Source organism: Salvelinus namaycush, chromosome 33, assembly GCF_016432855.1.
Source record: "Salvelinus namaycush isolate Seneca chromosome 33, SaNama_1.0, whole genome shotgun sequence".
Lineage (NCBI taxonomy): Eukaryota > Metazoa > Chordata > Actinopteri > Salmoniformes > Salmonidae > Salvelinus > Salvelinus namaycush.
The window spans coordinates 35829261-35846918 of NC_052339.1; the positions used below are offsets into that span (position 1 = coordinate 35829261).

Consider the following 17658-nt stretch of genomic DNA (forward strand, 5'->3'; position numbering starts at 1 on the left):
TAACGAGAAATAACGAGGGGCTGCTGATGCATGACTGCAGGGGCATTCCCGGAACACCTGGGTGATTGTGGGGCTTTGATCTGCGGCCCGGGGAGGGGCCAGCGGACTCATGCTGTGTCATTACAGTAATGGGGACGGGACAAACCTCTCCTCTTTCTCTCTCTCTCTCACACACACTCACTCACTGACTCGGCTTGTGGTTGTCTTTTCCACCCGAGACCTAGCTACAGTTATAGGGAGGGGAGGGGAGGGTAGGGTAAGGTCGGGGAGGGGAGTGGTGGTGGGGTGATGTTACGAACCCAGCAGCGTTGCAGTTCTTGACACAAACTGGTGCACTTGGCACCTAACACCATACCTGATTCAAAGGTACTTAAATATTTTGTCTTAGCCATTCACCCACTGAATGGCACACATACGCAATCAATTGTCTCAAGGCTTAAAAATATTTTTTTTACCTGTCACCTCCCCTTAATCTACACTGATTGAAGTGGATTTAACAAGTGACATCAATAGCTTTCACCTGGATTCACCTGGTCAATCTGTCATGAAATAAAACTGGTGTTCTTAATGTTTTGTCCACTCAGTGTAGGTTCATACAGTATAGGGATTAGAGAGGGATCATCTTCATAGTGTATAGTGCCAAAATCCCTGAATGTAGGCTGTAAGAAAACATGAAAGTCATACTGACATATACTACAGTATCTGTTATGGTAGAGTACCAGTGTTTAATGTATACTTCTGTAAAGATGGGAAAGCTGCTGGCCCTCAGTCATGGCTGCTTGTTGTGACTGTGCCCCCAGGGAGGCGGACCTGTTCTTGCTGGAGTCTCGCAGGCTGTGGGCAGCCGAGGAGGGCTGGCTGGAGTTTGACATCCTGGCCACCAGTAACTTGTGGGTGATGAGTCCTCACTACAACCTGGGCCTCCAGATCAGAGTGGAGACCAGCAGCGGTGAGCACCATGCTAACAGCTAACATTAGAAATATGTTGCTAACGGCTAACTTTGCAAACATGCTAACAGCTAACTTTGGAAACATGCTAACTAACTTTAGAATTTTCATCTTGAAACGAAAACAATAGTGGATACTGAACAGTGGGGCTTTTTTAGGCTTGTCACAATGCTGAAATGGAAAGGTTGATATGTCTGCAAGTCAACTATTTGATACGTAATGGACACTAAACATCCATCAAAGGACAAATGCAGAAATGTTTCACAAGAATATATCAGTAGGGTGTATGATACTCTCCCTTGTAGGCTATCTTTAGTAAACTGTAGCACATTCAGTATGTCCAAGTGATTGACGGCTCCTCTCTTCTGTGGAACAGGGCGGAGCATCAGCTCCAAGGAGGCGGGCCTAGTGGGGCGTGACGGAGGGCTGGAGAAGCAACCCTTCATGGTGGCCTTCTTTAAAGTCAGTGAGGTGCATATCCGCACCGCCCGCTCCACCAACAAGAGCCGCAACAAGAACCGCAACCGCCCTACGCAGCCCCAGGAAGGAGGCTCCAGGGGCCCCAGCCCAGCAGGTGTGTCCATAGTCTGTTCAACACCCAGTTAAAACCTTTTTTGATGAATATGTAACCAGGCCAGTTCATCACAGCTCCGTAGTGTGAAAAGGATGTACCGGTATGTGAATTTTTGCTCAATTTAGTATTGGAAAGTTTAGGATGTGTTCATGTTTATTACCGTAACAACATCACAAAATCACACCCCACAACATTACAACAGACAACATCGTAGCCCACAACATCACAACCTCAAAACATCACACAGAGCACAGCGTCACAACATCACACAGAGCCCATTACAATATCCAAACATCCAAGCCGAGCAGGGAAGCTCTCGCTGCCCCGGGTTTCAGTGTAATGTGGTGAGGTGTGCTGTCATTGACGGGGACATCGATGGCAGCTCTCCAAATGAGAAAAAAAAGAGAGACAGAGAGCGAGCGAGAGAAACTATCCCTAGATGCATGACCTCTCATCATTCGAGAGTACACTTTACAGTACCTGCCCTCAGCCCCACTCCCCCCTCCGTACTTAGCGGCTGATGTTATGAACAGGTCAATTCAATTAGGCTCTAATCCAGCTACCAATACTGCCTTCACCCCTGGCCGTTTCATAACGTTAGCATAATGTTAGCCTTTGCCGAACATAAAGCTGTCCTTGTGAGGGAGGATCCCAGTGATTTTACAGCAGGAAGAGCTGTGGTTTCAGAGGGCTTTGTGGCTAATATCTGCCGGATCCCAGCCCTAATTTGATGGATGAGGCCCGGGCTAACATTAAGCCTTCATGGCCAGGGCCACGGGGTCAGCTACGCAGCTTCTTAACCGTTGACGTTACAATAGCAGCTCAAGTGATTTCCCTCACCTCCTCGGTTTCACGTCATCTGTTTTGAAGGCGATACCATCTAAAGGCGAGAGGTGTTGTTGGATGATGCCAATCAGGAGCTCTACAGTTTCTTCCTTTCCCCCAACATACTGTGGGAAGTTAGTTCAGCTTTATTTAACCAGGATAGTCCTCTCAGCAACACTCACTGTTTCCCTGGGAACCTGAAGTTATGAGTTTGTGGTTCCATCTCTGTACATATGTATGTACATACAGAGTACAGTTCATCACACAAACCATCCATTCTTATTGTAGCCTGTAAGGAATATAACCATGCTCTTCTCAGTTGTGCAGTGTCCATTAGATAAAAACCTTCAGAAAAGAGCAGAACAGAACATAGCAGAACAGAACATAGCAGAACAGAGCAGAACATAACAGAATAGAGCAGAACAGAGCAGAATAGAATAGAGCATAACAGAACAGAGCAGAATAGAACAGAACAGAGCAGAATAGAACAGAGCAGAATAGAATAGAACCAAGCAGAATAGAACAGGACAGAGAAGAATAGAACAGAGCAGAGCAGAACAGAGCAGAATAGAACAGAACATAATAGAACAGAGCATAATAGAACAGAGCAGAATAGAATAGAACAGAGCAGAATAGAACAGAACAGAGCAGAATAGAACAGAACAGATCAGAATAGAACAGAGCAGAATAGAGCATAACAGAATAGAGCATAACAGAATAGAACAGAATAGAGCAGAACAGAATAGAGCAGACCATAATAGAACAGAGCAGAATAGAGCAGAGCAGAACAGAACAGAGAAGAATAGAACAGAGCAGAACAGAGAAGAATAGAACAGAGAAGAATAGAACAGAATAGAATAAAACAGAACATAATAGAACAGAACAGAGCAGAATAGAACAGAGCAGAACAGAGCAGAATAGAACAGAGAAGAATAGAACAGAATAGAGCAGAACAGAATAGAACAGAGCAGAATAGAACAGAATAGAATAGAGCAGAATAGAACAGAGCAGAATAGAACAGAACAGAGCAGAATAGAACCAAGCAGAATAGAACAGAATAGAGCAGAACAGAATAGAACAGAGCAGAATAGAACAGAGCAGAATAGAACAGAGCAGAATAGAACAGAGCAGAATAGAACAGAGCAGAACAGAATAGAACAGAGCAGAATAGAACAGAGCAGAATAGAATAGAACAGAGCAGAATAGAACAGAGCAGAATAGAACAGAATAGAACAGAGCAGAACAGAACAGAGCAGAATAGAACAGAATAGAACAGAGCAGAATAGAACAGAACAGAGCAGAATATAACAGAGCATAATATAACAGAGAAGAACAGAATAGAGTAGAACAGAATAGAACAGAACAGAGAATAATAGAACAGAACAGAATAGAGCAGAACAGAACAGAACACAGCAGAGCAGAATAGAACAGAAAATAATAGAACAGAGAAGAATAGAACAGAATAGAGCAGAGCAGAACAGAATAGAACAGATAAGAATAGAACAGAGCAGAATATAACAGAACAGAATAGAGCAGAGCAGAATAGAACAGAGCAGAGAAGAATAGAACAGAAAATAATAGAACAGAATAGAGCAGAGCAGAATAGAACATAGCAGAATAGAACATAGCCAAATAGAACAGACAGAATAGAACAGAGAAGAATAGAGCATAACAGAATAGAACAGAATAGAGCAGAACAGAATAGAGCAGACCATAATAGAACAGAGCAGAATAGAGCAGAGCAGAACAGAATAGAACAGAGAAGAATAGAACAGAGCAGAACAGAGAAGAATAGAACAGAGAAGAATAGAACAGAATAGAATAAAACAGAACATAATAGAACAGAACAGAGCAGAATAGAACAGAGCAGAACAGAGCAGAATAGAACAGAGAAGAATAGAACAGAATAGAGCAGAACAGAATAGAACAGAGCAGAATAGAACAGAATAGAATAGAGCAGAATAGAACAGAGCAGAATAGAACAGAACAGAGCAGAATAGAACCAAGCAGAATAGAACAGAATAGAGCAGAACAGAATAGAACAGAGCAGAATAGAACAGAGCAGAATAGAACAGAGCCGAATAGAACAGAGCCGAATAGAACAGAGCAGAACAGAATAGAACAGAGCAGAATAGAACAGAGCAGAATAGAATAGAACAGAGCAGAATAGAACAGAGCAGAACAGAACAGAGCAGAATAGAACAGAATAGAACAGAGCAGAATAGAACAGAACAGAGCAGAATATAACAGAGCATAATATAACAGAGAAGAACAGAATAGAGTAGAACAGAATAGAACAGAACAGAGAATAATAGAACAGAACAGAACAGAACAGAGCAGAATAGAACAGAGCAGAATAGAACAGAACAGAGCAGAATATAACAGAGCATAATATAACAGAGAAGAACAGAATAGAGTAGAACAGAATAGAACAGAACAGAGAATAATAGAACAGAACAGAATAGAGCAGAACAGAACAGAACACAGCAGAGCAGAATAGAACAGAAAATAATAGAACAGAGAAGAATAGAACAGAATAGAGCAGAGCAGAACAGAATAGAACAGATAAGAATAGAACAGAGCAGAATATAACAGAACAGAATAGAGCAGAGCAGAATAGAACAGAGCAGAGAAGAATAGAACAGAAAATAATAGAACAGAATAGAGCAGAGCAGAATAGAACATAGCAAAATAGAACAGACAGAATAGAACAGAGAAGAATAGAACAGAACAGAATAGAACAGAATAGAACAGATAGAATAGAACAGAAAAGAATAGAACAGAATAGAACAGACAGAATAGAACAGAACAGAGAAGAATAGAACAGAAAAGAATAGAACAGAATAGAGCAGAGCAGAATAGAACAGAACTGCCTCCCAGGCCCAGACCAGTCTGCTGGTGCTCCAGCTTATGAAGACAATCTGTTGAACCAATGTGTCCTAAAGGATTGGACTTTATGTAACCCAAAACATCAATCCCTCTCGGCCTCGCCACTTGGGATGTCTGGAGTGTAAATATTTAGATCCTGCGCAGGAAGTTGCCAGGCCCTAGCGACAGCAGCAGCGTCCATCGCCGTGGTTATGATGAGGCGGACTTATGAGGCATATGGTTCCAATTCCATATGCCTCAAGAGAGGAAGGAGAGGAAGGATGAATGGATGGATGGATGAATGGATGGATGAAGCATTCTTCTTCTGTGCTGCTCTGAGAGAGAAACAAATAGGGACAGTGCTTCATTGTTTAGCATCTGTTGGGACCAACATTGTCCCTTCTTTACAGTTTACAATTCACATCAATAAATCAATGTAGCATAGCCACCAGAATATAGTATGCTTCAGAATACAACACGCCCACAGACAAGTCAGAGGATCACACTATCATACCACATACCCACAATACATTGCTTCATTCTAAGTGGTATGCAAGTATGGATATTGGAACATAACCATGGTCTCATGATATACAGGTAACTGTCAAAATAAAGGAAACACTTTAGTAAATGAGGGATACATTTACTCTTAGGGTCATGTATAAAACGCCCAGTTGCCCATTATTATGACTACCATGGCTAGAAGAAGAGATCTCAGTGACTTTAAACCTTTATTTAACTAGGCATGTCAGTTAAGAACAAATTCTTATTTACAATGAAGGCCAAACCCCAGACGACGCTGGGTCAATTGTGCGTTGCCCTATGGGACTCCCAATCACGTCCGGATGTGATACAGCCTGGATTCGAACCAGGGACTGTAGTGAAAGAGGGGTCTCAAAGGAGCATAGGGGGTTTAAGTGTGTGTGTATGTCACCAGATCTCAACCCAATTGAACCTTTATGGGAGATTCTTGAGCGGCGCATGAGACAGTGTTTTCCACCACCGTCAACAAAACACCAAATTATGGAAATCCTCGTGGAATCCTTGTGGAATAATGGTGTCACATCCCTCCAATAGAGTTCTAGACACTTGTAGAATCTATGCCAAGGTCCATTGAAGCTGTTCTGGCTCGTGGTGGCCCAACGCCCTATTAAGACACTTTATGTTGGGGATTCCTTTATTTTGGCAGTTAACTGCGTCCTCTTGGCATTAGTTGCCCTAGAATAACACAAGCAGAACATACTGTACACGCTGCCTTGCTTTGAGAGGGGAAAAGTTTGTACTGTACTGGAAACGAGACAGAAGAAGAACAATACGATACCTTTAAAGGTCATTTGGGGTTTGGGGCATAATGGAAGCTTGACCCTTTAACGACAATCCAAGAGGAGAATCACTGCAGGCTAGCCGCTCCTGGTCTCAGACCTGTCATTACCCAGGCCAGTCATTAGCCACTCGCTAAAAGACTGACCAAGTTAACATTATTGCTCAAAGAATTCTAATAACATGGCGCTGTCCAGCTGTGTGTTTTCATCTCAGGGTCTCCTCCTCCAGTCTCTCCTTTGTTGACTGTTGGTGTAATTAGACATCAGCGAGCTCCGTAGAGGGTTTAATAACCTCCCTGATGAAAGACAGGAAAAAAGATAAACTTCAGTGGAAGAGGGAGGGAGGGAGGGAGGGAGAGAGAGAGAGAGGTTCGCCCACTGATGACACAGACAGACAACAGTGAAATTATCTTTTTAAGTCTTCATGGGAGTTTGGAGAGGCTGACCCATTCTATCTCTCTCTCTCTCTCTCTCTTTGGGAAGACCCTGATCTTTTGGGAATGCCGCGGCCTATTAGCCCAGTGTTCCATCACCGCCTCTCCACCGGAACAGTGGCTTGCGCGTAATTGCTACTGTGAAAAGTAGCCGTTTTTAAAAAGGCTTCTGCTTTATTTCCCCTGAGAAAGTTTTGGGAATAAACTGTGGAACTAGTGTATGCGGTTGCAGAGATTGAGGCTTTTGGTGGAAGGAACCCATTTAATGTGGCACATGTGCCTTACTTCCCTCCCGGCAACAGTTGTAATTTGCTCCATTGACTTCTATATTTCTGGAATAACAAGGGATAAATGTTATTTATGGACTTTTCCCTTGTCACAACTGTTAACCCAACCTCCGCGCCCCTGTGGAAATCTAATTAGCATAATAAAACAACCGCCATTAAAATCAGTCTGTTTAAGAGAGAGATCTGTTTTGTTTGGCATGGGCTGCGTCTCAATCCACCACATCCACCAATGGCGGCCTTCCGCATCTGCGGTGGATGGTGGCCGAGCTGTAGCAGTGTTTGTTAGACCAGGAGACAACCTGAAAATTGTCTGAAGTCATCTGAAGTCGGTACCGCCGATCTGCAAACCTCTGTCTGTAGCGTCCGGACAGTAGCAGTCAAAGGTTTGGACACATCTACTCATTCAAGGGTTTTTCTTTATTAAAAAAAAACGATTTTCTACATTGTAGAATAATAGTGAAGACATCAAAACTATGAAATAACATATATGGAATCATGTAGTAACCAAAAAAGTGTTAAACAAATCAAAATATATGTTATATTTGAGATTTTTCAAAATAGCCACCCATTTCCTTGATGACAGCTTTGCACACTCTTGGCATTCTCTCAACCAGCTTCATGAAGTAGTCACCTGGAATGCATTTAAATTAACAGGTGTGCCTTGTTAAAAGTTAATTTGTGGAATTTCTTTCCTTCTAAATGTGTTTGAGCCAATCAGTTGTGTTGTGACAAGGTAGGGGGGGTATACAGAAGATAGCACTATTTGGTAAAATACCAAGTCCATATTATGGCAAGAACAGAGTTTAAATAAGCAAAGAGAAATGACAGTCCATCGTTACTTTAAGACATGAAGGTCGGTCAATACAGAACAAAGTTTCTTCAAGTGCAGTTGCAAAAACCATCAAACGCTATGATGAAACTGGCTCTCATGAGGACCGCCACAGGAATGGAAGACCCAGAGTTACCTCTGCTGCAGAGGATAAGTTTATTAGAGTTACCAGCCTCAGATTGCAGCCCAAATAAATGCTTCACAGAGTTCAAGTAACGGACACATCTCAATATCAACTGTTCCGAGGAGACTGTGTGAATCAGGCCTTCAATATCTAATTGCTGCAAAGAAACCATTACTAAAGGACACCAATAAGAAGAAGAGACTTGCTTGGGCCAAGAAACATGAGCAATGGACATTAGACTGGTGGAAATTTGTCCTTTGGTCTCGAGTTCAAATTGGAGATTTTTGGTTATTACCGCCATGTCTTTGTGAGACGCAGTGTGGGTGAATGTAGAAAATAGATGTAGAAAATAGTAAAAATTAAGAAAAACCTTGAATGAGTAGATGTGTCCAAACGTTTGACTGGAACTGTGTATATTTATACTGTTTAGTGCCAAAAATAAAATAATAATTTCCTAAAAGCTTTTTTGAAATCTGACACAGCGGTTGCATTAAGGAGAAGTGCATCTAAAATTCCATGTTTAATACTTGTATTTTCATCAACATTTATAATGAGTATTTCTGTAAATGGATTTGGCTCTCTGCAAAATTTACCGGATGTTGTGGAACTTCTGAACGTAACGCGCCAATGTAAACTCAGATTTTTTTATATAAATATGAACTTTACCGAACAAAACATCAAAGGTTAGTGATTAATTTTATCTATATTTCTGCTTTTTGTGAATCCTCTCTTTGGCTGGAAAAATGGCTGTGTTATTCTGTGAATAGGCACTCACCTAACATAATCGTTTGGTTTGCTTTGCTTTCGTCGTAAAACCTTTTTGAAATCGGACACTGTGGCTGGATTTACAACAAGTGTATCTTTAAAATGGTGTAAAATACATGTATGTTTGAGGAATTTTAATGATGGGATTTCTGTTGTTTTGAATTTGGCGCCCTGCAGTTTCACTGGCTGTTGAAGAGGTGGGACGCTACCGTCTCACGTACCCTAGAGAGGTTAATGCAACCGCTGTGTCAGATTTCAAAAAAGCTTTACGGAAAAAGCAAACCATGCAATAATCTGAGTCGGTGCTCAGATCCCAATCAAGACACAAATATATCCGTCCATATTGTGCAGTCAACAGAAGTCAGAAATAACATTATAAACATTCACTTACCTTTGATGATCTTCATCAGAATGCCCTCCCAGGAATCCCAGTTCCACAATAAATGTTTGTTTTGTTAGATAATGTCCATCATTTATGTCCAAATAGCTACTTTTGTTAGCGCGTTTTGTAAACAAATCCAGTCACGAAGCGCGTTCACTAGGAGCAGACGAAATGTCAAAAATTCCGTTACAGTCCGTAGAAACATGTCAAACGATGTATAGAATCCATCTTTAGGATGTTTTTAACAAAAATCTTCAATAATGTTCCAACCGGAGAATTCCTTTGTCTTCAGAAAAGCAAATGGAACAGAGCTTGCTCTCACATGAACGAGCGTCATGAGCTCAAAGCATTCTGCCAGACCTCTGACTCATTCCCCTCTCATTCGGCCCCACTTCACAGTAGAAGCATCAGACAAGGTTCTATAGACTGTTGACATCTAGTGGAAGCCTTAGGAAGTGCGACATGACCCATCTCCCACTGTATCTTCAATAGGGAATGAGTTGAAAAACGACCAACCTCAGATTTCCCACTTCCTGGTTGGATTTCTTCTCAGGTTTTTGCCTGCCATATGAGTTATGTTATACTCACAGACATCATTCAAACAGTTCTAGAAACTTCAGAATGTTTTCTATCCAAATATACTAATAGTATGCATATATTAGCAACTGGGACTGAGTAGCAGGCGGTTTACTCTGGGCACCTTATTCATCCAAGCTACTCAATACTGCCCCCAGCCATAAGAAGTTAAAGCAGCTGCCCAGCGCAGGGAGGGTATTTCAGTGGCACGATCACAACCCTGTTATTTGCCTGGGAGCTGAATGTCTGGACCCGTAAAACAGGCCAGCAAGGCCTGTGTATGTGGAGGCAGGCAGGGAGGGAGTCTGTGTGAAGTCGGGTCACATCTCGCCATGCGAGATGAACACTAGCCCCAGGGGACAGGGGTTAAGTACCCTCTCAGGATCGGCTCCAGGGCCTCAGTGAGAAGCGGATTTATCTCTGTAAATATTTACCTTGCAGAGGTACAGCCAAGGTGGTGGGAAACCCAGACCAGCCCGGGGGCTGACAGGCCAGGCAGGGTGACCCAGAGAAAACATGGCCACGGACACAGACACATGGGCTAGGACCGCCCGGCTTCACGTTAGGGTAGTCGCTGTAGCTACACTCCTTCTTTATCTAAACATATCATCAGCAGACACCCTGAGAACACACACATGTACGTACGCACGCACGCACGCACGCACGCACGCACGCACGCACGCACGCACACACACACACACACACACACACACACACACACACACACACACACACACACACACACACACACACACACACACACACACACACACACACACACACACACACACACACACACACACACACACACACACTCAAACAGGAAAGAACGCTGTGACGATCGGAACCACGGGAAACACCTGAGTGGTCTCCGACCTTAACGGCCAGGATGACCTCCCGACCCTGCCCTCGGAACCAGACACCACCTTTTCTGTTTTCCTCCTTGGCGTGAGTTAAACCACCCCAGTCAGGTGACTGCTGCTCTCCTGTTGAAGCCTTTCCTGTTCCTATGAGAAGCGAGCGGAGGCTATTTTTACTGTCATGTTTCAGGGCAACTTCCACTCTCTCTCTCTTTCTGCTCGCCTTACGTTGTCACGTGTCTGGGCTTGTTCTGTTTATGTTTAATTCAATCTAATTAGTAATTACATCATAATGTCATTACGGTTATGAATCCAAATTATGGTTCTCTAATAATGACGGGCTAAGTGGACCCGCTGAGAAAAAAAACAAATAAAATGGGTTATTTTGACGCCCTGGTAAGAGGCCTGCACTGTTTAGAGGAGCGCTTGCTGGCATTGATCAATCGGAGAGTGGAGCCACTTGGTCATAGGATGGAACAGTAAGCGTAGTGAGTTAGTACAACACCACGCCACACCCAGCTAACTAAATAAACTTGTTTAATGACTAGGTCCTGGTCTCCAGGGGAGGGGGGGACAGGGCAGGAGGGGGACTATGAGTGACTGCTTTGACACACACACAAAGAAATGGTCCTCTCTGCCTGCCCCGATGCCAACCTGGGCCTTAGACTACCTGGCATCGCCCACTGATGTCTTTCCCCTGGGTGGGGAGCTCTGCCAACAGGAAGTGATGCCCCACTGTGCTGATATCATGGTTCTTCTCACTTTCTGTTTAATAGAGAAGGGGGGGAAGTATGCAAAAAAAAATCATAGCTGTCCTCACTGTCTCTCTGTTTAGTAGGGGGGTGGGTGGGGGGGGAACGAACGCAAAAAAAAAAAAAAAAATCAGCAAGTGGAACGTCGTCAGTGGAAAGTCTGAGTCACCCGTTTTGACTTCAGAACGCTGGCTCGTGCCAGCAATGACCTTCCCCTCTGAAACACCATACCTGTTGACACTCGCTGAGTCCCTAACTCTGTGACTCTGCGGACGGGCGGGACCAGAGGGAGATGATTAAAACAAACTGCGGAGAGAGGACGACAGTTATAAACACGCTTGTCATCGGAGTCCAACCCAATGCACCCAATCACCCACCAATTAATTTAGGCACGCTTTCAAATGAATTTATCTTCAAGAGAGTGTGAGGCACTTAAAATCCTCTATTACACACTATAACACGTGTTACTGTGAACTACAGCCAAACACACTATAACACGTGTTACTGTGAACTACAGCCAAACACACTATAACACGTGTTACTGTGAACTACAGCCAAACACACTATAACACGTGTTACTGTGAACTACAGCCAAACACACTATAATACGTGTTACTGTGAACTACAGTCAAACACACTATAACATATGATGTTACTGTGAACTACAGCCAAACACACTATAACACGTGTTACTGTGAACTACAGCCAAACACACTATAACACGTGTTACTGTGAACTACAGCCAAACACACTATAACACGTGTTACTGTGAACTACAGCCAAACACACTATAACACGTGTTACTGTGAACTACAACCAAACACACTATAACACGTGTTACTGTGAACTACAACCAAACACACTATAACACGTGTTACTGTGAACTACAACCAAACACACTATAACACGTGTTACTGAGAACTACAGCCAAACACACTATAACACGTGTTACTGAGAACTACAGCCAAACACACTATAACACGTGTTACTGTGAACTACAGTCAAACACACTATAACACGTGTTACTGAGAACTACAGCCAAACACACTATAACACGTGTTACTGTGAACTACAACCAAACACACTATAACACGTGTTACTGAGAACTACAGCCAAACACACTATAACACGTGTTACTGAGAACTACAGCCAAACACACTATAACACGTGTTACTGTGAACTACAGTCAAACACACTATAACACGTGTTACTGTGAACTACAACCAAACACACTATAACACGTGTTACTGAGAACTACAGCCAAACACACTATAACACGTGTTACTGAGAACTACAGCCAAACACACTATAACACGTGTTACTGTGAACTACAGTCAAACACACTATAACACGTGTTACTGTGAACTACAACCAAACACACTATAACACGTGTTACTGTGAACTACAGTCAAACACACTATAACACGTGTTACTGTGAACTACAACCAAACACACTATAACACGTGTTACTGTGAACTACAGCCAAACACACTATAACACGTGTTACTGAGAACTACAGCCAACACATATCATTCACTACCCAATCCGATATATGAGAGCGGAGGCGGATATGATTATGATTCAACCCTGACTTATCCCTCCTAGTTCTTTCTTCCCATTTAGATTTCAACAGCAGTGACCATAACACAGCCTGTAGGAGACATGAGCTCTACGTCAGCTTCCGGGAGCTGGGCTGGCAGGTAAGCATCTAACTCTAACACTATTGGACTAAGAGGGACTACAGTACCCATAATTCCGCGTGTAACTATCCCATTTGACCAGAGTGAAAGAGAGTTAACAACCTGTAGTTCATCTCATTACCAATACAATACAATACAGAAACAAGGCCAGAATCTCATGTCAAAAGAAGGTCAATGAAGACATTTGGTAGAAGACAGCAGACTAACAAAAAGGCTTTTATACTGCTTTTATAACCATTTAAAGAAGCATTTCTGGGCAGTAAGAGTTTTTGGCCTGTGAACTCATTCAGGTTAATGGAGGGGAAAACATGCAGCCACGTAGTCCTGCAAAACAATCAACCCCCTGTTAAGACAAAACTGACATCTAGAGCGAAAGTGCCAACACACACATACACAGAGAGACACACACACCCAGAGAGAGAGAGAGAGAGAGAGAGAGAGAGAGAGAGAGAGAGAGAGAGAGAGAGAGAGAGAGAGAGAGAGAGAGAGAGAGAGAGAGAGAGAGAGAGAGAGAGAGAGAGAGAGAGAGAGAGAGAGAGAGAGAGAGAGAGAGAGAGAGAGAGAGAGAGAGAGAGAGAGAGAGAGAGAGAGAGAGAGAGAGAGAGAGAGAGAGAGAGAGACACACACACACCCAAAGAGAGACGCACACACACACCCAGAGAGAGAGAGAGAGAGAGAGAGAGAGAGAGAGAGAGAGAGAGAGAGAGAGAGAGAGAGAGAGAGAGAAAGAGAGAGACACACACACACACCCAGGGAGAGACACACACACACCCAGAGAGAGAGAGAGAGAGAGAGAGAGAGAGACACACACACACACACACACACACACACACCCAGAGAGACACACACACACACACACACCCAGAGAGAGAGAGAGAGAGAGAGAGAGAGAGACACACACACGCACACAGACAGGCAGAAAGAGAGAGGCAAAAAAGGAAGAGATTGTAGTAACTACCTGCTCCATGAGTGATTCCACAGGTATTTGTACATATTCCTGCACTGATACATCCTAGGAGACCCAGTTGGAACTGAGGGAGAGAACTACTGTGACTACATGTAGAGACCCAGTTGGAACTGAGGGAGAGAACTACTGTGACTACATCTAGAGACCCAGTTGGAACTGAGGGAGAGAACTGCTGTGACTACATGTAGAGACCCAGTTGGAACTGAGGGAGAGAACTACTGTGACTACATGTAGAGACCCAGTTGGAACTGAGGGAGAGAACTACTGTGACTACATATAGAGACCCAGTTGGAACTGAGGGAGAGAACTGCTGTGACTACATGTAGAGACCCAGTTGGAACTGAGGGAGAGAACTGCTGTGACTACATGTAGAGACCCAGTTGGAACTGAGGGAGAGAACTACTGTGTCTACATGTAAAGACCCAGTTGGAACTGAGGGAGAGAACTACTGTGACTACATGTAGAGACCCAGTTGGAACTGAGGGAGAGAACTACTGTGACTACATATAGAGACCCAGTTGGAACTGAGGGAGAGAACTGCTGTGACTACATGTAGAGACCCAGTTGGAACTGAGGGAGAGAACTGCTGTGACTACATGTAGAGACCCAGTTGGAACTGAGGGAGAGAACTGCTGTGACTACATGTAGAGACCCAGTTGGAACTGAGGGAGAGAACTACTGCGACTACATGTAGAGACCCAGTTGGAACTGAGGGAGAGAACTGCTGTGACTACATGTAGAGACCCAGTTGGAACTGAGGGAGAGAACTGCTGTGATACACAACACAGAGCTTTGGACCTCGTGCCAGTATACCGACGCTGCAGAACGAGCACTGTTTTATCAAACTCTTCAACAGTCAGTCAAATAAATATCACACAGGAGGTTGGTGGCATCTTAATTAGGGAGGACGGGCTCGTGGTAATGACTGGAGCAGAATGAGTGGAATGGTATCAAATACATCCAACATATGGTTTCCATGTGTTTGATGCCATTCCATTCACTCCCGTTCCAGCCATTGCTATGAGCCGTTCTCCCCCCAGCAGCCTCCACTGAGACATATGCACAGTACCTGCCTCAGCGTCCCATTCACAGAGCCTGCTGAACACACTGTAGACCATTAGGATGCCTGTTGTGTCCAGATTGGTTAGCCATATCGAATGTTTTTCCTCTGTGATTGTATCAGGACTGGATCATTGCACCTGAGGGCTACGCTGCCAACTACTGTGGTGGAGAGTGTGTCTTCCCCCTCAACGCCCATTTGAACGCCACCAACCATGCCATTGTGCAGACACTGGTGAGTGATCCAAGAAGGCTTATAAAACTGCCGAGCTAATAAAGCTCCAAAAAAGTGGTATAAATTATGACCTCTGACCTTGTCATCGCCTCCCAGGTCCACCTCATGAACCCGGAGAATGTGCCCAAGCCCTGCTGCGCCCCCACCAAGCTGCACGCCATCTCTGTGCTCTACTTCGACGACAACTCCAACGTCATCCTGAAGAAGTACAAGAACATGGTGGTCAGGGCCTGTGGTTGCCACTGACAACCGCCAAACCGCCACGTCGTCATGGTCACCTGACCGCGGCGCGGGCTGCAGCGGAGACTGTGTGAACACGACATCCTGCGTCTGCCTGTATGTCAGTGTGTGTACTACCCGCTCTCATACTCAGGGTGAGGGAGGAACTGATAAAGGACCAGACCAATGTGCTGCTTTCCACTCTCTCTCTCATCTAAGTGATGTTCAAATTCTCTGACGGCTACTGGCTTCATTACAGCAAAACAACTGGAAGACGTAGGGGAATTGACTCAATGTTATCTCAGCGCGGGTAGCCAATCCCGTCAGATGTAGTGGAATGACACAGAAAACATGTAGAAATGGGGGAGACAGCATTAGCCCAACTACAGTGCATTTGGAAAGTATTCAGACGCCTCAACTTTTTCCACATTTTGTTACATTACAGCCTTATTCTAAAATAGTTTTTTAAAAATATCTAATCTAGACACAATACCCCATAATGAAGTGAAAACAAGTTTTTAGAAATGTTTGCAAATTTATTACAAATAAAAAACAAATACCCTATTTACATAAGTATTCAGAAATTGAGTTCAGGTGCATCCTGTTTCCATTGATCATCATTGAGATGTTTCTACAACTTGATTGAAGTCCACCTGTGGTAGATTGGACATGATTTGGAAAGGCACACACCTGTCTATATAAGATCCCACAGTTGACAGTGCATGTCAGAGCAACAACCAAGCCATAAGGTCACTCTGACAGAGTTCCGGAGTTACTCTATGGAAATGGGAGAACCTTCCAGAGGGACGACCATCTCTGCAGCACTCCACCAATCAGGCATTCATGGTGGTGGCCAGACGGATGCCACTTCTCAGTAAAAGGCACATGACAGCCCTCTTGGAGTTTGCAAAAAGGCACCTAAAGGAATCTCAGACCATGAAAAACAAGATTCTCTGGTCTAATGAAACCAAGATTGAACTCTTTGGCCTGAATGCCAAGCGTCACTTCTGGAGGAAACCTGGCTCCATCCCTATGGTGAAGCATGGTGGTGGCAGCATCCTGCTGTGGGGATGTTTTTCAGCGACAGGGACTGGGAAACTAGTCAGGATCGAGGGAAAGATAAACAGAGCAAAGAGAGATCCTTGATGAAAACCTGCTCCAGAGCGCTCAGGACCTCAGACTGGGGCGAAGGTTCACCTTCCAACAGAACAACAACAATAAGCACACAGCCAAGACAACGCAGGACAAGTTTCAATGTCCTTGAGAGGCCCAGCCAGAGCCCGGACTTGAACCTGATCTAACATCTTTGGAGACCTGAAATTAGCTATAAATGTGATATTTCAGTTTTTGCTTTGCCATTATGGGGTATTGTGTGTAGATGGACGAGGAAAAGAAAACATCCATTTTAGAATAAGGCTGTAATGTAACAAAATGTGGAAAAAGTCAATGGGTCTGAATACTTCCCCATTGCATTGTATGAATAAAATATACTGTCTGACTAACCAAAGCCTGATTTTATCATCAACAATCTGCTGATATTGTAATATTTATGTCACGTTAATGTAAAAAGATATTTCCTACTTGTTATGTATTGTACTCGTAAGCTTTTCCGCCATATTCACCTGGCTTCCAAAAATATAATATGGGCCGAACGGAAACGACCACATACTCTTTTAGTTGTGATATCTTCATTTGGTCAATATTTGCCAGGCTCACGCGGAGTTCATTTCACTGGACTGGTTCATCAGGTAGCAGGTTGTGGCTCAACTGACGTACCGCTCCAAAGAAGACGGCTTTCACCTCATCCCTCGGACATACCGCAAACTGTTACTCCAATCTAACTTAACATATTATTCCCAAAAACCTGCACAGAGTAGAAAAAGCTATTTGTTGGTCAAACCAGCTGATCAAATGTTTAGGACCAATTTTCTG

The 17658-nt window shown here is 43.7% G+C and overlaps 1 protein-coding gene across 1 annotated transcript in view; it reads left to right on the forward strand.

The window, feature by feature from the left end:
* The window catches only part of LOC120027977 (bone morphogenetic protein 7-like), a 47690-nt gene extending 31578 nt beyond the window's left edge, over positions 1-16112 (forward strand). Inside the window, exons 3-7 of the mRNA XM_038973073.1 lie at positions 801-949; positions 1325-1522; positions 13170-13246; positions 15397-15507; positions 15604-16112. Of these exons, the coding sequence (XP_038829001.1) occupies positions 801-949; positions 1325-1522; positions 13170-13246; positions 15397-15507; positions 15604-15753 (685 nt within the window). The 3' untranslated portion in view covers positions 15754-16112. The remainder of the gene's footprint in view (positions 1-800; positions 950-1324; positions 1523-13169; positions 13247-15396; positions 15508-15603) is intronic.
* The last annotated feature ends 1546 nt before the right edge of the window (positions 16113-17658 follow it).